Raw genomic sequence first — 19593 nt, 5'->3', positions numbered from 1 at the left:
CATCCCTCTCAGAACTTTGGCAATGAAACTGCAGAGAATTTCATCTTTACAAGACAAAGGGACACAAACAGCTTATTGCCTTTTTGTGTGTGTGTGTGTGTGTGTGTGCCTTAAACTACCATCCAGCCAGATTGTTGCATATTCTGGTAAGCCATTATGCAGTTTGAGTTAGCTTGCGGTACTTGTAACCAAAACATGCAGCTCTAAACTGAAGGGAGGTTATAATTTCAAAGCAGCTCCTAACAGGACTGAGCAAAAATCCTAAGTCCCTGATCTGAGAAAAGAGTCCCACTACAATTAATGCAGCATGTAAGGTTTGATGAGAGGTATCTCTGTGGATATAAAGTTTGCCTTGATTATCTTGAATCCTAATTGTTCTCTATCTCTATTCTGTAGTTTAAGATGGGAGCTATTATGGTATACATAATTTCTAGTACGAAAGTGGTGCAAAGCCTGTAACAAAGAAGGAAGATGGTGCTAGTTTTGAAACTATTTGCCACTATGCTACTACTAACAGAGAAATCCTGTTTTCAATCAATAGTCATGATAATGGCAATGTGTTCCAAGAGGCTAACTCTCAAGTTGTTTTTTTTTCCTAAGTCAGCTTTATCAAACAGGTGTGCCATGGTTTCATTAGAACAGGTACACATGTATTTTGCTGAGTGATATTTGATGGAAAACAAAGATTATGAATTAACTTTATAATACTCCTAGTTTTGACTGATTTGTGCCAATGCTCATCACAAAACACTAATGCGATAATGCTGAGCAACAGCACATAGCACAGTGTATCACGTCAGCAAATAACACAGCTAAAGTTCATTGACATTAGAATGGAAAAAAAATTGGGAAGGAGGAGAATATTGAGATGTACAAATTAATAAACCTCTAAAGTAAGCTAAATATAGAAACACTTCATGAAATTATGTACATGCCAGTAAAAGATCTAACACCATCTTAAACCAAGAGGAATTGACATCTGTCTTTCTTGAAGCACTAAAAAAAAAGATTATTCTGAATAATTAAATAACTACAGAAAGTAAATAGCCCTCTAAGGCAGTCCCTTTCATAACGTAATTTACAGGCTCAGTGGAGAAAAAGTAAAGTCTTCATTACAGAAAATACGATACAGTCCTGGGACAACCATGTCCTTCTTCTACAAATACCCAATTCTGGAAAAAATAATTGCTATCATAGAGAGATATTGGATACTGTTATCTCTGTACAACCTGCAAAGCTTTATACAGTCAAGCACAATTGTGTATGAACAACAGAAACTTTGGAGATCATTAAAATATATATTATAAAAGCAGCTACAGTATTTTTTTCAAACCTTTAGATTTTGAAAATTCACAACAGTTATCTACAATCTATTACCTACCTCCACAGTACATGCCAGTTTGTTATCACTTTTTGTTATTTGTTAGTTCCTGTCACAAAAGCTGAAATATTTTATAAGATAGGAAGATCATACAGCTCCCTCCATTTTTTTAAAGTAGTTCTTTTCTTTGACTTAAAACAACAGAAAAATAATCACTGATGAGCTCTGAACAAACCTCTTCATTTTTGTGGAAGAAGGTCAGAAAAAAATGGAAAAAACTTAAAGTGACTCAAAATGGAGACCTCCATAATGGAAATGTGAAGAAAGCTTCAGTCAGGACTTCCTCCTTCTTTTACTTCATGAACGGTAATATACTTTATTGGAAGATGCATTTTCTTCTCATTGTAAAATGAATACTGGCTTTGAGGTATTTGGCTTTAATCACGTATGGTATTTTGTATTCTATATACACATTTGATTTATTTGAGTAGTAAAGACTATGCATTTTTGTTCTTGCAAAACTTATATTTTGGTGACAGTTATAATATAATCATACATAAAAGTTTGTTTTAATGCTGTAAATGTTCGATTGTTTCTTTATCGTTTGGAGTTTGCTCATGTCAGGTTTACGTGAAAGCTGACTCCTGCATTGAAGACTTTGAGCTCATTTAAAGCTCTTGAGATAGAATAACACACAGGTGTCAGTCCTCCAAATTTCACTGAAGATTAACCTAATATGCAATATGGTGACCTAACAGTTCTTTATTTGAAAGAAATCTGAAAAGTAATCTCTGATATAGCTGGAGAGTGAGAATAACCCAGTGGGACTTCCACCTCTTCATTTCCTAATGAGTTTTTTGATAATGAGAGGTGACTTTGCCAGTCACTGTGGGCTCTATTATGGCTAATTTACTCCACTTCACTCTCCTTGTTAATTATTAACACTAGCCTTTTTATCCTCATGAGGCCACATTCCAGTTTTCCCCTTTTTAGATTTTTTTCTAAATCCATCTTTATGTGATAGTTTTCAGGAAAAGGTTTTCATTTAGGGTAAAACCAGAATTATTTATTTCATTTTGGAAGACTGTAAAATTGATTATATAAGCATGGGGAGCTATTTCTAATGGCTTTAACGCACTTGCAAGGTGAAAAGGATGTTAATTAAAGAATAAGTACTGTGGTTATATTTCACTTGGGAATTAGTTCTTGGTAGAATGATCACTTGCCACTTGCTAACATATCCACCGATTAAAAGGTGACTAATTTCCACGGTTGCTTTCCAAGAGTTCTGGGGAAAAGTAGGGTATAATTTTCCAGATGGCTTTCACTTGCCAGAAACTGTCGTTTACTATATCTATTACCATTAGGGAATTACTGAAATTGGTATACAGGTGTGACATTTCATACAGCAGTCATTTTTTTATCGTTCAGGCTTTACAATCTTGCTAATAATTGCTTTGACGTGAAAAAATATTTCCCCAAGTTTTCATAAAATGTCTTTCTGAAGGCTGATTGAATCATTTAGCATTATTATACGTGCAATCTTTTAAGAAAAGAAAAATTAATAGCCTACCAGCATGTAGGCCTTCCCTTCTTTGGATATAAGGACAACCTCTGTTTGTTTCTTTTACCTCTGTCAGCTTGGAACCAATGCACAAAAGAACACAAATGACTCAGGTAGTTAAAACTGGTGCTACAAATCCACCTTTCAGGATTACTGAAAAATATCTCCACAGCTTTCAGAAACCAAAACCTCAGAACATCTAACTTCTCTTTGACCTTTGCACTCCATGAGTATTTAGTACCATTTTAGTATATCATTACAGTCGGAACCATTTTATTATCCAGAAACTAGGCCGGATTAGAGGGTCTCACTATACTGTCAGCATTAGCCATATAAAAAAAAGCAATCACTGCTGTTATTTAAAAATGTAGCTGAATACGGAAATAGTGGCAAGCACGTACAACAGAGTAAGGTCACAGAAATTTCCAAAGAAAATCGAATCAGATAAACTGGTCTCCATTCATTCCTCATCCAAGATGGCATTAAATACACTGCTTAGGACTATCTCTTTGCTCCCAAACCAAGTTTTATTCAAATAATGTAGTTTATGGGGAGAATGGTATCCTATACCATTGTCACTGAAGCCAAGTGAAGGTGCTGAAAACACTGGAAGAGCCATTATGCTTGCAAAGGCAACATGAATTTTTAGATCTGTAGGCCTTAGCTTGGGCTTGAGGGGAGCTTTCAGTAAAGGATGTAGAAGCACCTCTTTGAAGGTGCCCTTCTTATGAGTTTCAACTTCAGAATGGGGCAACAGTCCAGACATGGTAGCTTGTGGCTAGCGTTTCCTAATGCTAACCTCATGCTAACCCCATTGGAGTACTCCTTTCTTTTTCATGCCTAATTCCCACTGTGTGCTGAGTATAGATGTCCGATTTTTAGTCTGGATTTTAGACCTTATGCCACTTAAGACAGCCACTTAAAGTAATGTGGAACCCACTCTGCAGGGGCCTAACTCTTTTACGAGATCTGCCCCAAAATTGCATGATTCCTACACCCTTCTGAGCAGCTTTCTAAATCAAGCTTAAATTACCCACCAGCATGGCACTTCTGTGTAGTTTGTTTATCCAAAAAGGGATCCAGACCAATCATTTTCAAATATCTTAAATGAAGGGAGACACATTTTCTTTCACTAAGACAACACATGAAAAAAGAAATCATCAAGAATATGGCATTTCATGTGTTGCTATGTATAAGGGTACAGAAACATAATTCATGAAAAGAGACCTCTAAGACTGGATGTTAACGTTCCGACGCTCTGCCCTAGACCATAACCAATGTGGTGCAGTAGCAGTGACTCTCAAGAATTCTGTTTAAGATTCGGCTTTAGTTTAGTAGCCCTGTCCACTTGCCCCCTTCCCTCCATGAAAGTAGTCATCTATCGTGTTACAGTGATCTGGACATTTGCTAGTTGCTCCATTTCATGATATGGTGCTGTGCCCAAGAGGTACTATACTGAAATGACCTAGATATTTCAATAAACACTTGGCAGCTAAGGGTAACAATATACAATGATAAATAATAAAGGTTGCAATATGTGTCGCCTTGGAGAAAAGCTCTTGAATACTATTTTCCATTCTTTCAGTCATACAGTTTCCCTACACAGAGCTAAAATTCTTAAAAGCTATTGAACTTCCACAGACATGAAACAGATTTTCCAGGAAGAGTTAAAATTGATTGTCTGTATCTGTAATAATAATAAAAAAATCAAAATTCAGAACAACTTCAATAACAGACTAGAAATAATAGCATTTGTATCTCTAAAATAATAATAATAATAAAAAAACAAACAAACAACAAACAGCAGGTAATTTTCTCAGTTTTAAAAACTAGAATATTAATAAGCATGTAAAACAGCACAAACACTTTTAACACTTTTTTCTTTATGGTGCTTTAAAATGCTATGCAAATTATTTCCCTGTAAAATAAGGTAAAATTTGATGTTTTAAAAATAATATCTAATTAATTTTCTTGTGTTTCACTTTTTATTTCTGTAATTCCATTATTAAAATCACTTTTACACTAAACATGCCTAGGAGATCACTAAACTATTATAAAAAAATGAAAATTGTCTCTTCAAAGATAAATTAAAGCAAGTTAACAAATTTTGGTCACCAACTTAAATAATGGTACAACAATACACAAAGTGAAAACAATACCTATTTGCTGGGTGTATCTTCCCCCATTTATGCTATGCCTACAACACCTTTACAAACATAATAATTGGTCTGAAACTAGCATATATGAAAGCTTAGAAGGAAATATTAACTTCAATTTTATTTAAGCAGTACAGATCAAACATGAAATATTAAATACCTATTATGCTACTTGTACATCATTACTTTAAAACTAAGCAAAATTTGTGATATTGAATGGTAGCCAGAATAAGGAATTAAATGGTGCATGGATAAAGAGAAAATACCCAAATTCCAAAAAATGGAGCACCAACATATATATATTATAGACACAGACACTGATGCTTTTATTTTGAGAATTATATTAATTAGAAACAAATTTGTAGGGTGTGGGGACATTGAAAACATCTTATGCACACAGCAAAAAAAATAAGATCTTACTGTCGTTTCTGAGGGAGTTATTCAGCAGTTGGAAAAGTGGGAAGCTGTCCCAGGAGTCCTGCGGCTGTGCCTCAAGTGCTGAATCCATATCAACAGAATAAAGAGACAAAAACTTCTCTGCATGCTCAGCCAGTAATTCTGGCCACCAAGCAAATGCCTGCAAATGTGATAAAACAGAATTACTCAGCACAAGTCACAAACAGATGTGTTGGATCTATAGCAAAATACATTCGGATATGTCACTGCTTGTCCTATCTTATTCAGAGTGTCTGAAAGGGCCAAAGTGAAAAACGTGAAAATATTTTGTAAAACCTTGCATCAATAATATAAGAAACCAAATTGATTTCACTGGGAAAGGGGATAGAACAAAAATGTAAAACAAATAAAAAGCAACCTTTCCACCAAAAGACTTGCCAAGAGCTCCATTTGAAAAGGACTATAAATCATAGAATCATAGAATATCCTGAGGCTAGAGCAGAGAAAAGAAAAAGGGCCTTATCCTTTTTTATATATGCTTTTCTTGATTTCATTTAATTTTCAAGCTATACATAATTAGATTAGTTTATTTTTCATTTAATTGATGTATATACATTTTGCCCTCATCTCTTAATCAAAAGGGTTGGTTTTAATGCAAAGTATTATTCCTTGAAGGTCTCTACTAATTTTCAGCACCTTAAGAACATGTTAAAAATGTTGGTAAAAAATTAAGATTCTTAGGCAATATTAGATTAAAAGATGAAATTGTGAAAAATAGTGCATCAGTAAGTAAAGCCAGCTCCACATTAAAGACTGCTTCATATGTAATTCTTGTAACTTTTTACTGTTGTTCAAATCTAGGTTTTGAAAGGTCAGTATTGAAACTGAATCAGAGGGAGCTGTGAGCCTGGAGTTAAAGATGAAGTGAGCTTATGAAACAGGATGAGTATCACACACTGCTGAGAATGTTTTGTTCAGAATTAATGAAAACATCTGAAGGTAAGAAATACCTACGCATACTAGATAAGAAAAAGTTTTTGCTTTCAAACCTATTCCCCTGTCTTCAAATAACTTGTTTTGAATATTTTTGAGTTACCAATATGGGACGTGCATAACTTGATCTATGCAAATGCTGAGGTCCCACAACTTCAAATAAAGTCATAGAAATACTCACTTGCATTTCTGAAATGCAGGTCCTAGGTATGCAGACTTTATCTACTCAGGCCCAAAAGGCATCGAGTAAGAGATAACATTTGAAAAGTTGTCTACAAATATGTTCTTGCCTCCCGGACTTTCTGATGGTCGCCTATAATACATTTTTGGGTGGATGATTGCAGATTAAATGGAGAAAAGATGAACTGGCAAATATTTTAAAGAAATGTTTAGCATCCTGAAAGCATCACTGAAAGACACTTGATGTGTTGTATTGTCAGGACTTAAGGATGCTGATTGACATCACAGTGAAAAAGACAGATGAGGCTTCAAAAATTTTGGCAAGAGTTTAAAATGTAGTCTTTTTCCTCAAACTGGAATAAGTTTCTCATTAGTAAATCCTGCTTAAATGGAAGCTCCTTATAGAAACATTCTTACCCTAAAAAATAACTAAACACAAAGAAATAAATAAAGAAGAAAAGGAATGTATATCCACTCATTGCCAGGAGTCTCTTTTCAAAATTGTTTTTTAAAAATATTGCCAAAAAAAATCAAAAGAAACAACCCAACCCCAAACCAGAGCAAAACAGCACATTCTCTTTCCATCTTCTTCCCCTTTGCAAATGACACTTTGAATGAATCCAGACAGAAATTCTTCTGACCCTCTCCAAAACTACCCATCACTGCTTAGGCAGCAGAATAACAAATACCACAGCTAAGATAGTTGTTCAGTCATAACGGATAATATGAAAACAGGCTAAAGGCAATTAGCAACTGGTGACACACATTCTAAGAGAACAATAGCACTGACCTGATTAAAGGAAGATTAAAGTTTTGAGATTATAGAAAGACACAGAAATGTGGCAATACAACACCTGAAATAATCAGCACAATTTATGCTACACATTCAATGCACTGTTCCATGCTCTAAATAGTGAATAATAATGCTTAGTTCATCGTAAGTCACATACCTCTCTTCCCTTTGGGAATCCCAGAAATTTGGAAGTGTTGTGAATAAAAAAAAAATCTAGTATTAAAAAGTGTGACAAACTGTTTTAGAGATTACTGATTCTTTTCATCAATTGCACCATCAAACACTGAACATTTACTTAACATTACAATGTGAAGTCACCATACTTAGTTTTCAGTTGTACATAGGGAGTGTATAATTTTTGTGATCTTTTTCTCATATATATTTTAATACTGAAATTCTTCATGTTCTATAAATGTCAGCAAAACTGAACATATGTTACATAAAACAAGGAAGGGAAAAATAGTTTTAAAATTATCATTGATGTTTTCAAGCTATCTTAGACTGGAAACTTTTGCTGAACTGATTTTTCTGAAGGCATGTGCAATATATTTATCCTGCTGAAAAATACCACATCTCTGACTGCAAGTAGTGTGGACAGTAATCTTTGAACAGAAATGTTCAATCATACACATATCATTTGATCTGTTTCTTTTGTGTTCTTTTCCACAGAAGTCTAATATTCTTACATTAATGCAGTTCCTCAAAAGACAAAGACAACAATATATATATATATTATTAAGTAATCATTACAGAGTAACACAGTGGCAACAGTAGTGTAGAATAGGACCTCCAGGGAATTCATTTCAAATCATTGAAACAGCTGTTTCTCCAGTATAGGATAAAATATCTATAACAAGTTCACACATGACAGATGTAGGCTAAAAACTAGATTCCATAGTGTGATATTAAACCAGATGTTTTGAATGATCATATTTATAACTACATATACTAAATCATGTTTATCTCTTTGTATATTTTCCTCAAAAATATTTATTGATTTTTTTAGAACATTTTAAAAACAATTTCCTGAACCTTAGAAAACTATATTTATTAATTAAATGTTAATAATATGTACAATTATGTTTACCTGGTCAAGTTTATTTTTGTAGTACCTTGATATAAAAGGTGTTGCAATTCTAAATATTCTAAATATTATGGTTTCCATATCACAAAGCAAAAGATTTGAGAGTAAGAAACGTAAAATTGTTCTGTTTTATATTTTCTACCTTATAATGCTATTTTAAAAAGTGCAAGTTTAAAACAATTACTTTTCCAATTAACAGAAGAGCAATCTGAATGTGATTATTGTACCTGTCATTATTTTAATCTTAAAATCAAGACCTAAACAGCATGATGGAAACTAGCATTGAGTCACATTTTCTTTCTATTTTGAATGAGAGGCTTAAAGTTGGAAGGAACAACTGTATAGGGCTATGAATGTTTTCCATACCATTTCACCACCTCTCGCACAAAGATGTTTTCTCTATTTTATGCTCTTTAATTTTCGTTTCTGTACCTACAATACATTCAAGCGATTCAAGTAGAATTTTATGTCACTTCACTTTTCATATGCTTCAAGTCCCTTATTCCTCTGTAAATGTGAACTGCCTTAAACATATGTCAGAAAGTAAAGCTAAAATGTTTCTTGACAGAAATGATTCACATCAGGAGAGAAAAAATGTAGGAACAAACCATTCTCTACAGTTACAGCCTCACCTCTGAATGATGTTCTTCATTTTGTTGCAATACTTCAATACAGAGTTCTGCAAGGTGAAGAACCTCTTCCAGTTTTCTAGCAGGTGTTGCTTGGTTCATGGCCTCTATGTGAATATAAAAAGCCAACCAAAATTGCTTTAGTTAGAAATAAGATACAATGAATATGTTTGTTTGTAGTAAGAGAAAATGATGTCAGAAAGGAATGGGGGTAGTGCAAAGTTACAATTTTCTGTAGCATAAGCAATTTCACATGTTGAAGACAATTATTTAATGTAAGTAAATGCAGCTGAATGCCCAGATCACAAGAAAGAGAAAATACTTCACAAAGAATTACTGATCATTATAAACATTATCTGATTTAATATGTGAGAACTAACAGGTGCATCAATGTATTAGATGCTCAACTTCTGCAACAAGCAAGTTCTAATTCTCTTCAAGGTCAGAGATACAAAGACAGCAAACACTCGAGACCCTTTTTGTTATTGTATGCTCAATACAATGCCATTCTCACTAGATGACTCATTACTGTCATCAGCAAGATTCATGCATTTTGCAGCAGTGAAAAATTCTAAATGTTTTATCTACATAAGACATGACATTTTAGGCATATTTAAAAATAAGAAAAGTGCAAAACAATAATTATTCAAATAACTCATTTCTACCTGCTGTTCACTAATAAGATTGAATCTAATCACTCTATTCAGTATTCAGTAAAAGGTAGCACTACAAAACACACGCTATAACAGAATTGACACAAACCGACTGAAAACTCCAAATAAAAGAAAACAAGGACAAATGCAAAAGTTACAAATGACATGAGAATCATTCATTATAAAGAGCAGATTTCAAAAAGAAAGCAAACAACAAAGGAAAAACAGATGTAACTAAAAGTCTTTCAGAGCAATTAAAATCAGTTTAGTTTTAAATTAAAAAAAGAAAAGTCATAGGACTACAGGAATATCGCTGGAATACTCATGACAGACAAGGGAAGAGAATAACAGAGATTTCTACAAGCATAGATTAATTGATTGATTAATAGATTAATTATTGAAAGTAATTTTTCCAGCTACATATTTTTATAATTTGGAAGAACTTTGGTATTAGGTATCCGAGGCTGCTTATTCAACAAAGCTCTTCTCCCAGATGACAAACTATGGGATGGAATTATGACATACAATATAGTCATATAAAGTATTTTTAATTAGCAGGTGGGTCACATTGAATAGGTTTGTAGTTGACTTATGAAATTGATAACGCAAGGTGAGGGAAAGTCTCATGAATCCTATTTCCTTGTTTTCTGTGCATATTCACAGATCACATCAATAGTGAGTCACATGAATACATGCCATCATATACAGAAATTACAGCTGATATTTTTTCCCACTTCATGCATTCATCATGACATGGAACATTATCAGATTAATTAAAAAACTTACACGATCTCCTAGCTGTCAGTAAGAATATCAAACTGCACGCACTAAATCTATTTAAACACTTAACATTTCTGGCAAGTCAAAACAACTTTTCAGACATCTTAAAGGCAGGTGACCTTGTCCAATTCTTCAAGGCTAACACTCTGATGCACAGTACCTTTATGAAACAGAGCTTTAATGCAATTTTTGAAGAAACAGTGCATTCGAACCTCCAGCAAACACATACTTAAAGGTGACTATAAAAACACATTATCCTAATGCCAATAACAAAGCAAGCAAATTAGCTACTGAAGTAACTACAAACAAACCTCAAAGCTCATTAAAATACACCACATAAGCAGACTCATTCATATAATATGATTTCCAAATCCACAATCTAACTGAAGAAAGGGTTTTTGTATGAACATTGACTAAGCACAAAACACACACCAGGACACAAAACTATATCCACTGTGTCGAGATCATGGCTATTAATATTTTACTGAATTTGAATATTCTACAAATTTGATACTCTAGAACTCTTTATGTGAGTATAACCACAACTATATTAACGTATAAACTAAGTGAGTTTAGAAAAGACTGGTCCATCCCCTGTCAGGTTATAGCATAAAGGCTATAGATTCAGTTTAGATTCAGTCTTAAACTGGTTTCTGTGTTTATCCTGGACAGAACCTGCTGTTTCTTCTAGTGGTAAGCATCTTCCTCTCCATGTATACACAACAAATACCATTCATACAACTAATACATTGGTATCAGTATCACTGATGCTAATAATTGTTAGGAAAAAAACAGCGATAGTAATACAGAGCAAGACTGGCACATCTGATTTCAGCATAAACCACTCACTTTATTACAAATTCAGCCTGTTCTTCATAGATTTTAGCATTAACTAAGCAAGCAAAATAACTGCATTCACAATTGTATTCATTTCTAATGACATTAAACAACGTCTAAACTATTAAAAATATATATCTATATATTGATCATTTTGTTTTATTTTATTTTATTTTGTTTTATTTTGTTTTATTTTGTTTTATTTTATTTTATTTTATTTTATTTTATTTTTTGCATTGGAATAAGTTCAAGACAGCCTAAAAAGGTTATTAAACATACATCATCAGGGAGGGCTGGAGAAAGACCAAAGATTTACTAGCTAACGTAAGATTATCCTGAACCACACCTATGATGATATCGTGAGGAAGAGAAATACGGGCTCTAGGAAATATTAATTCAATTGAGCTAGCACTTGGGAAATACAGAGATCATCTGTGTTGAAATGATGAATTTCAATCAGAAATGGCATTGAAAGGATAAGCAGAGGAGTTTTGTTTGTTTCTTGGTTGGTTGGTATGTTTGTTTTAAAGGCATAAGAAGTCTAATAAAATGAAAGATGAGAGAGTGGATCAAAAGTGCTCCTACATATCCATCAGATCGATAAACACTATAGAAAGAGAAGACCTATTTACTATCAGGGATGTTGCTGGCATCAAAACAAATCAAAGAAATTGCAAGGATTCCAGTCATTATAGGACTAATGTTCAGTAATTTTTCAATAGGATCAGCGCGTTCAGGAGAAAGAAGAGGTTAAGAAACCTGAATTTCCTTCTGAGATGAATATGGCAAATTTTGAAATGATGTTTCATAGTAGGAATGCCTAAAATTGTGGGAGAAATTAGTCTCCATGAATTCTAGTCTCACATTTGCATGAAATTCTCCACGTACTTGGAAACTACTTTCTACTAATTAAAATGCAAATTACTCTTGATGCTTCATACAGCTTTCAATGATATTTTAAAAATCATTATTTTTCTACCATCAGATTTGCTGTTAAGAAAATGCAGTAACTAACTGCACTCATTCTGCATCCTTGGACAAACCTCTCTAATTTTGTTGTTGCCTACTTTGTCAAAGAACTAATCTATAAGGCAATTTTGTTTGGATGGTATGTGCTTCTCCACATTTCACTTAAGTCCTCATATAAAGCCACTATTTCTGTATGTAAATTGCTACATCAGTTACTTTTTCACTATCTAATGACATTTATCTTTGCAAAATCTTGTAAGCATGGGTTTACAGACAGAATTACCATAATTTACATGAGTGTATAAACAAGTGGCTGTGAAGTAATTTGAGAAAAAAGAACTAAATAGTAACTTTAATTTTTATTTTTTATTTTTTTTAACCAAACAGGTAGTATATTTGAAATGGGAGTACCAATAAATTATTATCTGGAAGTTTTAGAACATCTAAAACATCACAATACTGTTTGTCTTCATAAGTGTAAAAAAAAAAAAAAGAAAAAAAAAGATAGAAATCAGTGTTGTCAGTTTTCATTATATTTATCACGTCTTTCTCTCCACAATTACCAAGGGTTGTTAAGATGTGTTTACACTGCTTAAACTAACAAGTTGCTGCAGGAGTCGAATCAGTAAATATGCTGCTTGACATCTTTTAGAAAATAAACAGAAAAAGCCATCAATCATCTGTTTTCTGCTTCACATTCTGCCAAAATGAAAAAGCAAAACAGGCTTTGTGAATAATGGATGCGTTCTCAAGTAGACATTATCAGTGAGTCACATAGGTACCAAGGAAAAAATTGTTAAATGAGATAAGTTAACTGAGTAAAAAGCTATTGAAATGAAAAGGTGACTGCTTCATGGATAGATGGAGTTTAAGGCCAGAAGGGACTGTCAGATCATCCAGTCTGACCTCCCATGTTACACAGGTCAAAGAACTTCTCCCAGTACCTCCTTTACTGAGCCCAGTTTGTCTGAAGCCTAACTTCTATTTGCTTTCCAGAAAAGATTTCATCTTTGAAGACAACTGTAAAACTCACTTTGCTTGTTCACTCCCCTACCCCTCAGCATGTAAGCGCCATCACTGTTAAATGTGTGTGTTAAATTTCTCATTGGCATTTGCTTGGCTTCAGCTCTTTGGTCTTACTATGCCTTTCTCTGCCAAGTGAAGGGACATTTCCCTTCCTGTTTGTTTTTCCTCTGTGAAGGTATTCTGCACTCTGATATAAGCCACTTACCTTTAAGGATCTGAACCAACAGAATCCTTCAACTGTATGCTTTTGCCATCATTAAAAATACTTTTAGCTCTTTTCTATACTCTACCAATTTTTTAACAGATCTTAAAAATATTGACTACAGGATGACTCAAGTACTAAGCTATGCCAGATGCTCTCACAGCTTTACTAATGCTGCCTTGTTCTGCCACAGCTGGGTACTGGGAGCTTGATGAGCTGCTTGTCTGCTTTTACCCCAAATGCACTTCGGAATGAATATCTACCAGGTACAATCCCATATTCTGTATTTCCTGCATTCCTTTCTATGCTAGGGTTATTATTTTACAGTGTGTATGTTTGCATCACTTATATTAGAACATATTTGGCTTGAAAGAATTTAGGTTTCCAAGCACTCCCGATCACACCAATGTTTTGCTGTCATTACTTTCCACAGGTCTTTGCATAATTTGTACAACCTTAAGCAAAGATTTTACATCTATGCCCACTGAATATGAAAATGTGAAATAGCATCGGGTCTAGCACACACACAAAAAAATCCCTTCTAGAACTCCGCTGATATAGTGGCAGTTACTGATTGATGTGCAATTTCTCAGGTCTCTCAATTAACCTCTTCTTTATTCTTTTAATGCTTACTTTAGCAATGTTGTATTGTGCTATTGCTTTTGTAAATGACTGTTACACAGTAGTAAATTCTATGGTTTATAAAATTCCATCACAACCTTGTTTTGTATTTCCAAGTGTTCTTGCTTAGCCTTTGAGCCAAGAACCATGACAATTAACCAAGCTCAACACCTGAGCTCTGTCTTTCTTGGTGGGGAATGGAGTGAGGAAATCTGTCTTCCCAGCAGAATCACTATGATACTGATCAGCAGGATGGAATCTGCTACAAGCAGAAATAGGGACAAGGAGAAGGTGCTCGGGTAGTACTATTCTCCAGATGATGACTGAGCAGAGGAATCTCCTAATTAAAGAGGTGATTATTCTCCTCACTTACGAATACAGTGCAACAAGCAGGTTCCCATTTCTGGTCTGGTGGTCTTCCCACTGTGGAACAGCATATATACCTTACTCATTTTCCCAGTCCAATATTTCATCCTTCCTCCTTTTCTTCCAACAAGCCTATTCAAACCAAGACTCATGACAGCCAGGTTGTCCCCACACCAGCGGATCTTCTATTGACTAATAGTAGGGATACTAGAAAAAAGGCAAGTAGTTGTGTGATGCTTAAGAACAGCTCTTCCTTTGGATCATCACTTCCTGCCATGGCCAAGGAAGCTGAGAGAGACCCTGAGTTCACAGTCTCAATGTGCCTATTGGCATCACCACATCCAGAGAGCTAGGTGGGTCTGGAGACTTCTGTGCTGCAGCTTAGGATTTCATTCATCTCTTTTTATGCCAAACTGCAACAGACCATCAATTTGCATTTTGATCTTTTATGTATGATAATTGGCATTTGTTTTGATTTTCAGCAGCACTGTTGCACTGGTCACTGGCAGAACTCAGCTCTTGTGCTACTTAACATTAATGCTACCAGCAATCAAACCCAGAGAAAGTATAAGTTGTCCACTGATGTAGAGGTTTAACCATCAATTAATGCATTTGTATGCATGCACCAGAATTAGACCCACAAGAGCGCAAATAATGCAATGACTGTAGGCAATTATAATCATAGAATCATAATCATAGAATCACTAAGGTTGGAAAAGACCTTCAAGATCATCTGGTCCAACCATCACTCTACCACCAATGTCACCCACTAAACCATGTCCCTAAGCACCACATCCAACCTGTCCTTGAGCACCCGCAGGGACAGTGACTCCACCACCTCCCTGGGTAACCCACTCCAATGCCTGACTACTCCTTCTGAGAAGACATGTCTCCTAATTTCCAACCTGAACCTCCCCTGGCACAATGTGAGGCCATTCCCTCTAGTCCTATTGCTAGTCACCTGTGAGAAGAGGCCGACCTCAGGTCCCCACACCTTCCTTTCAGGTAGTTGTAGAGAGCAATAAGGTCTCCCCTGAGCCTCCTCTTCTCCTGACTTAACAACCCAATCAAACTCCTTCAAGGATATTATGTGCATACAGCAGTGTATGGCCAGAGGAAGTCTTAGAGTTTCTGAAGAAACACTGCCTGTCCAGATATTGTGCAAAGGGACCTAAAGTATGTGTACATCTTTCCAGATCCAATCATAGTGCATGGAGTCTGAATGAACTGTCCTTTATTTTATACCAGCTCTCTTGCTATAGTGTCTGACTGATTTACTCCAAATCAGAGCCTGAAAGTGAATTCATACCAATGCAGAGTAGATGACAGGGAAACCCTGAAGCCATAATATAATTTGATAATAAAATGCATCATAATTTGAGCTGTATGAAGCCAATTCTGCTCCAGTAGGGCCAGCTAATTCAGACTTTTTGACATGTAAACCAGCAGTACTGCTTCTAGACTTGTAACAAAGGGAGTATAAATGACAATAAACTGGAGCTAATATATGCTACTAGACCTGAACTGACTCTCCAGAGGTAATCCGCAACTAGGATAATCCACTGGCAGATAATTTAGATTTGACCTTGGTGGATTTTCTTGCAAATTCTCACAGAATTAATTCTGCAATGAAAAAGTAAGGAGTGGACATCTGGGAGGACATGCTATATTTTTCTGATTAAAAAACAATTCTAGCCTTATATAAATAATGGAATTTAGCTTTAATTGTGAAGTTGAAATCAGTCTTTCATAATTGCTTTCTAAGAATTAAATAGGATTTTAAATTCTGGAGACAAAATAGTTTTAAAATTAATTAACATTATCCTCTTTGTACACAAAGATTATGAGATTTGTAGGAAGTTAGAGTTTACATCTCCTAGTTCATAACCTGTTGTTTTATAAAGTGGGTGACATTACAATGTTTTCAGCTTTTTCAAATTTATTATTATATTCAATGGAATTACCTTCACGGAACAATCACATTTCTTTACAAAAATGAGAAACTATTGGTTCATGTGAAGCTGGGAAAAAAAAAAAAAAAAAGAAAAAGGAAACATGAAATCTGAAGAGTTAAAAGCAGTAGCAAAAATTCAGAGATAACAAAAATAACAACAGAGATAACAACATATTTTAATTACTGATCAAAGTCACCTAATTTATGATGTTTTGTATTCTGTTTTTGGAAACACAGATCAGATAGTAGCACTTGGTATTTTCTTCCTTTCCTTGCTTATAATTTCTCTTCAAAGGGGGCAAGAGCTAATGTTCTTAGCACTTTCTGTTCCCGTGGAAGAAAACTCAGAGGTAATAAACATGGCAAACTGAAGAGCTCCATGAATTAAGGGAGCTGAATAATTGACATCCTAGTGCCAGACAACTGGCACTTGAAAGTACAGACTTAGTTTTTCATCAATTTAACAATTTTAAGAGTCTAAATTTTTGAGAGTTACTGAAAGATGACAAGAGCAAACCTAATGCTTGCAGTTAAAGAGTGAGCAAAATTGATGCTGACGATTAACTTTAAAAGGAAATTTGAAGAAATGACTAATTGAGGATATACAATGAAAACAATAAAATGTAACATATTTGCAAATGTAGTTTGCACTAGACTTGTGCAGTGGCTGTTCTTGATAGGATATTTTCTTAGGAAAGGAATTCAGTAGATCTCATCTATTCTGACTTTACTAAAGCATTTGATATGGTGCCTCACGGGAAGACTACCAGTTAAGCCGACAAAAATGAGGATTAAAAAAGAAACCGTGTGTTGGATAAAGAAGCTCCCTCAATAGAAAGGCTATGGATAGTGTTGAGAAAGAGCAAAGAAAGGTTTCTTGAGGAGTTCCTTGAGGATCCACTGTAGGACTGAGCTTCTTTAATATTTCCACCAATGACTTCAGAATAAATTTTAAGAGTGTGCTGATAACAATGTTGTAAAACACTGGGAGTAGAGAGCAGGGTCAAAATGCAGTAACAGAAAAACTGGAGAACACCGAAGAATGTGAAAGAAAAACAAAATATAATACTTTAAGAGGAAGGGCAATGCACTTGACAAATGAACAGCAGTAAACATTTGCTATAACTCAGCAGTTGGAAATGATCAGCCTCTAAAGACTGGATTGTATTAACTTTTTACAGAACAGCTGTGTGCCACAAGCCTGATATGGACAGGCAAACACCAGCATTTCTCAAATATATTACATTAAGCATTTATGGTTGCATAGGGCTTATGTGGTAAGGGTTTGGTAGCGAGGGGGCTGCAGGGGTGGCCTCTGTGAGCAGAACCCAGCAGCTGCCTTGTGTTAGATCAGAGCCAGCTCCAGTTGGCTCCAAAAGGGACCCACTGCTGGCCAGAGCCGAGCCAAGGAGCGATGTTGGTTGGGCCTCTGGGAGGGCAGATTTAAGGAAGGGAAAGAACTTCTGTGTAACAGCAGATGGGAGGGAGGAGTGAGAAAAAATGAGAGAACCAGCCCTGTAGACACCAAGGTCAGTGAAGAAGGAGGGGGAAAAAGTGCTCCAGGAGCCCTGCAGCCCGTGGAGAGGCCGATAGTGGAGCACGCTGTCCCCCTGCAGCCCAGGGGTCCCACATGGAGCAGATCTCCAAGCTGCAGCCCATGGAGGAGCCATTGGTGGAGCAGGTGGATGTGGCCTGGAGGAGGCTGTGGCCTGTGGAGAGGCCCTGTGGAAGCAGACTATAGGCCAGAGCTGCACCTGTGGAGAGGAGCGCACACATGAGCAGGTCTGTCAAGAGCTGCCACTCATCCAGGACACGTACTGGAGCAGTTTGCTCCTGATGGACAGACTGGATAGTACTGACCCATATTGGAGCAGTTCTTGAAGAGCTGCTACCTGTGGGAAGCCCCCGCAGGATCAGTTTGGGAAGGATGGTATCCTGTGGGAGGAACCCCACGTGGAGTAGGGGAAGAGAATGAGGGTGAAGGAGTAGCATGGTGGAGCTTAGCTAGCCATTAGTGTGCAACCACCATAGTGGTGTAGATTGAGAACTGTGCAAGGCATTTCATGGACATGACTTTGCACAGCCACCAATGTTCAAGAAGGCTCAATTCAAACTTTAATAGAGAAAGGCTTCTAAGATGATAAAACTAAGGAACAAAAGACTAAAAGATAATGAAAGGCTATTAAAAAGTAAGTTGTGTTAAGTATAAAACAATTATCTAAAACACATCATAGAGTAAGGAGGGATTGGATATGAAGCTACTGAAGGGAGGAGCTATCTGAGATAAAGGCTAAGGGTAGTGTGCTAAAAATAGGTAGTAACTTGACTATAAGGTGATTCCTAACTTACAGAGCAAGAAGGACTTGAAATGGCCTTCACATGGTTGAAGCAGGGGGCAGAAAAGGGGAAGAAATATGGAACAAAGAACAGCTCAGCCCAGCTGTTAACGCAGGATTTGGGTACGTTTATGAAGGAGGTATCAGGATGAAGACCTAACGGTCCACAGGTTCCTTTCCAGACCTCTGTTCCAAAACTGAAATCAGGAATATTTGATTGTATTCTCATATTTCCATTTTAGTTGCACAACAGAGACCAAGAAGGTGCTATGCAGCTGTGCAACTCATTCGTTTTTGTTTGTTCAGTGAAATGAACATGCATGGAGAGCTTTAATCAAGTCCTCTCCAGGTACAATGACTCTCTCCACTTGTCTTCTCAATTTCAATAATGTTTGTAGTGTTCTTCTTTTTAAGTCAGATGGATCCTTCTGAGCCTTGAGGGCATTTACATACTACCCTTTCCTTTAGAAACTTGTATGTAATGAGTATGTTAACGATCAGTGTCCTTTAAAAAAAAGCAACTGTTGAGTTGCTCCTGACCCTCTATTGTATGGCGTTAACAGTTATTCAGCCTTTGGCAGCCTGTCTGAGAGAAAGAAATATTGGGATGACAAATGTGATTTGTCTTTGAGCGATTGCACACTACACAGTAACTATTTGCCCTGATTTTAATTGAATTTATTCTCATTCCTTTTATTAAAACTTATTGGCAGAAGGAGCCCAGTATATGTAT

General features: G+C 35.7%; 1 protein-coding gene across 12 annotated transcripts in view; it reads right to left on the bottom strand.

Moving 5' to 3' along the window:
- The window catches only part of CADPS2 (calcium dependent secretion activator 2), a 312131-nt gene that overhangs the window by 56957 nt on the left and 235581 nt on the right, over positions 1-19593 (bottom strand). For 6 of the 12 annotated variants that reach the window (XM_035559395.1, XM_035559401.1, XM_035559404.1 and 3 more), the window contains 3 exons: positions 9120-9223; positions 7561-7569; positions 5462-5618 (listed from right to left, as the gene is read on the bottom strand). In XM_035559395.1, coding sequence (XP_035415288.1) covers positions 5462-5618; positions 7561-7569; positions 9120-9223 — 270 coding nt within the window. The remainder of the gene's footprint in view (positions 1-5461; positions 5619-7560; positions 7570-9119; positions 9224-19593) is intronic. The other 6 variants (XM_035559400.1, XM_035559407.1, XM_035559405.1 and 3 more) reach the window with 1 other exon arrangement.

This window comes from Cygnus atratus, chromosome 1, assembly GCF_013377495.2.
Source record: "Cygnus atratus isolate AKBS03 ecotype Queensland, Australia chromosome 1, CAtr_DNAZoo_HiC_assembly, whole genome shotgun sequence".
Taxonomy (NCBI): domain Eukaryota; kingdom Metazoa; phylum Chordata; class Aves; order Anseriformes; family Anatidae; genus Cygnus; species Cygnus atratus.
Note: the sequence above shows the minus strand (reverse complement) of the source record. Positions and strands in the feature narration are given on the sequence as shown.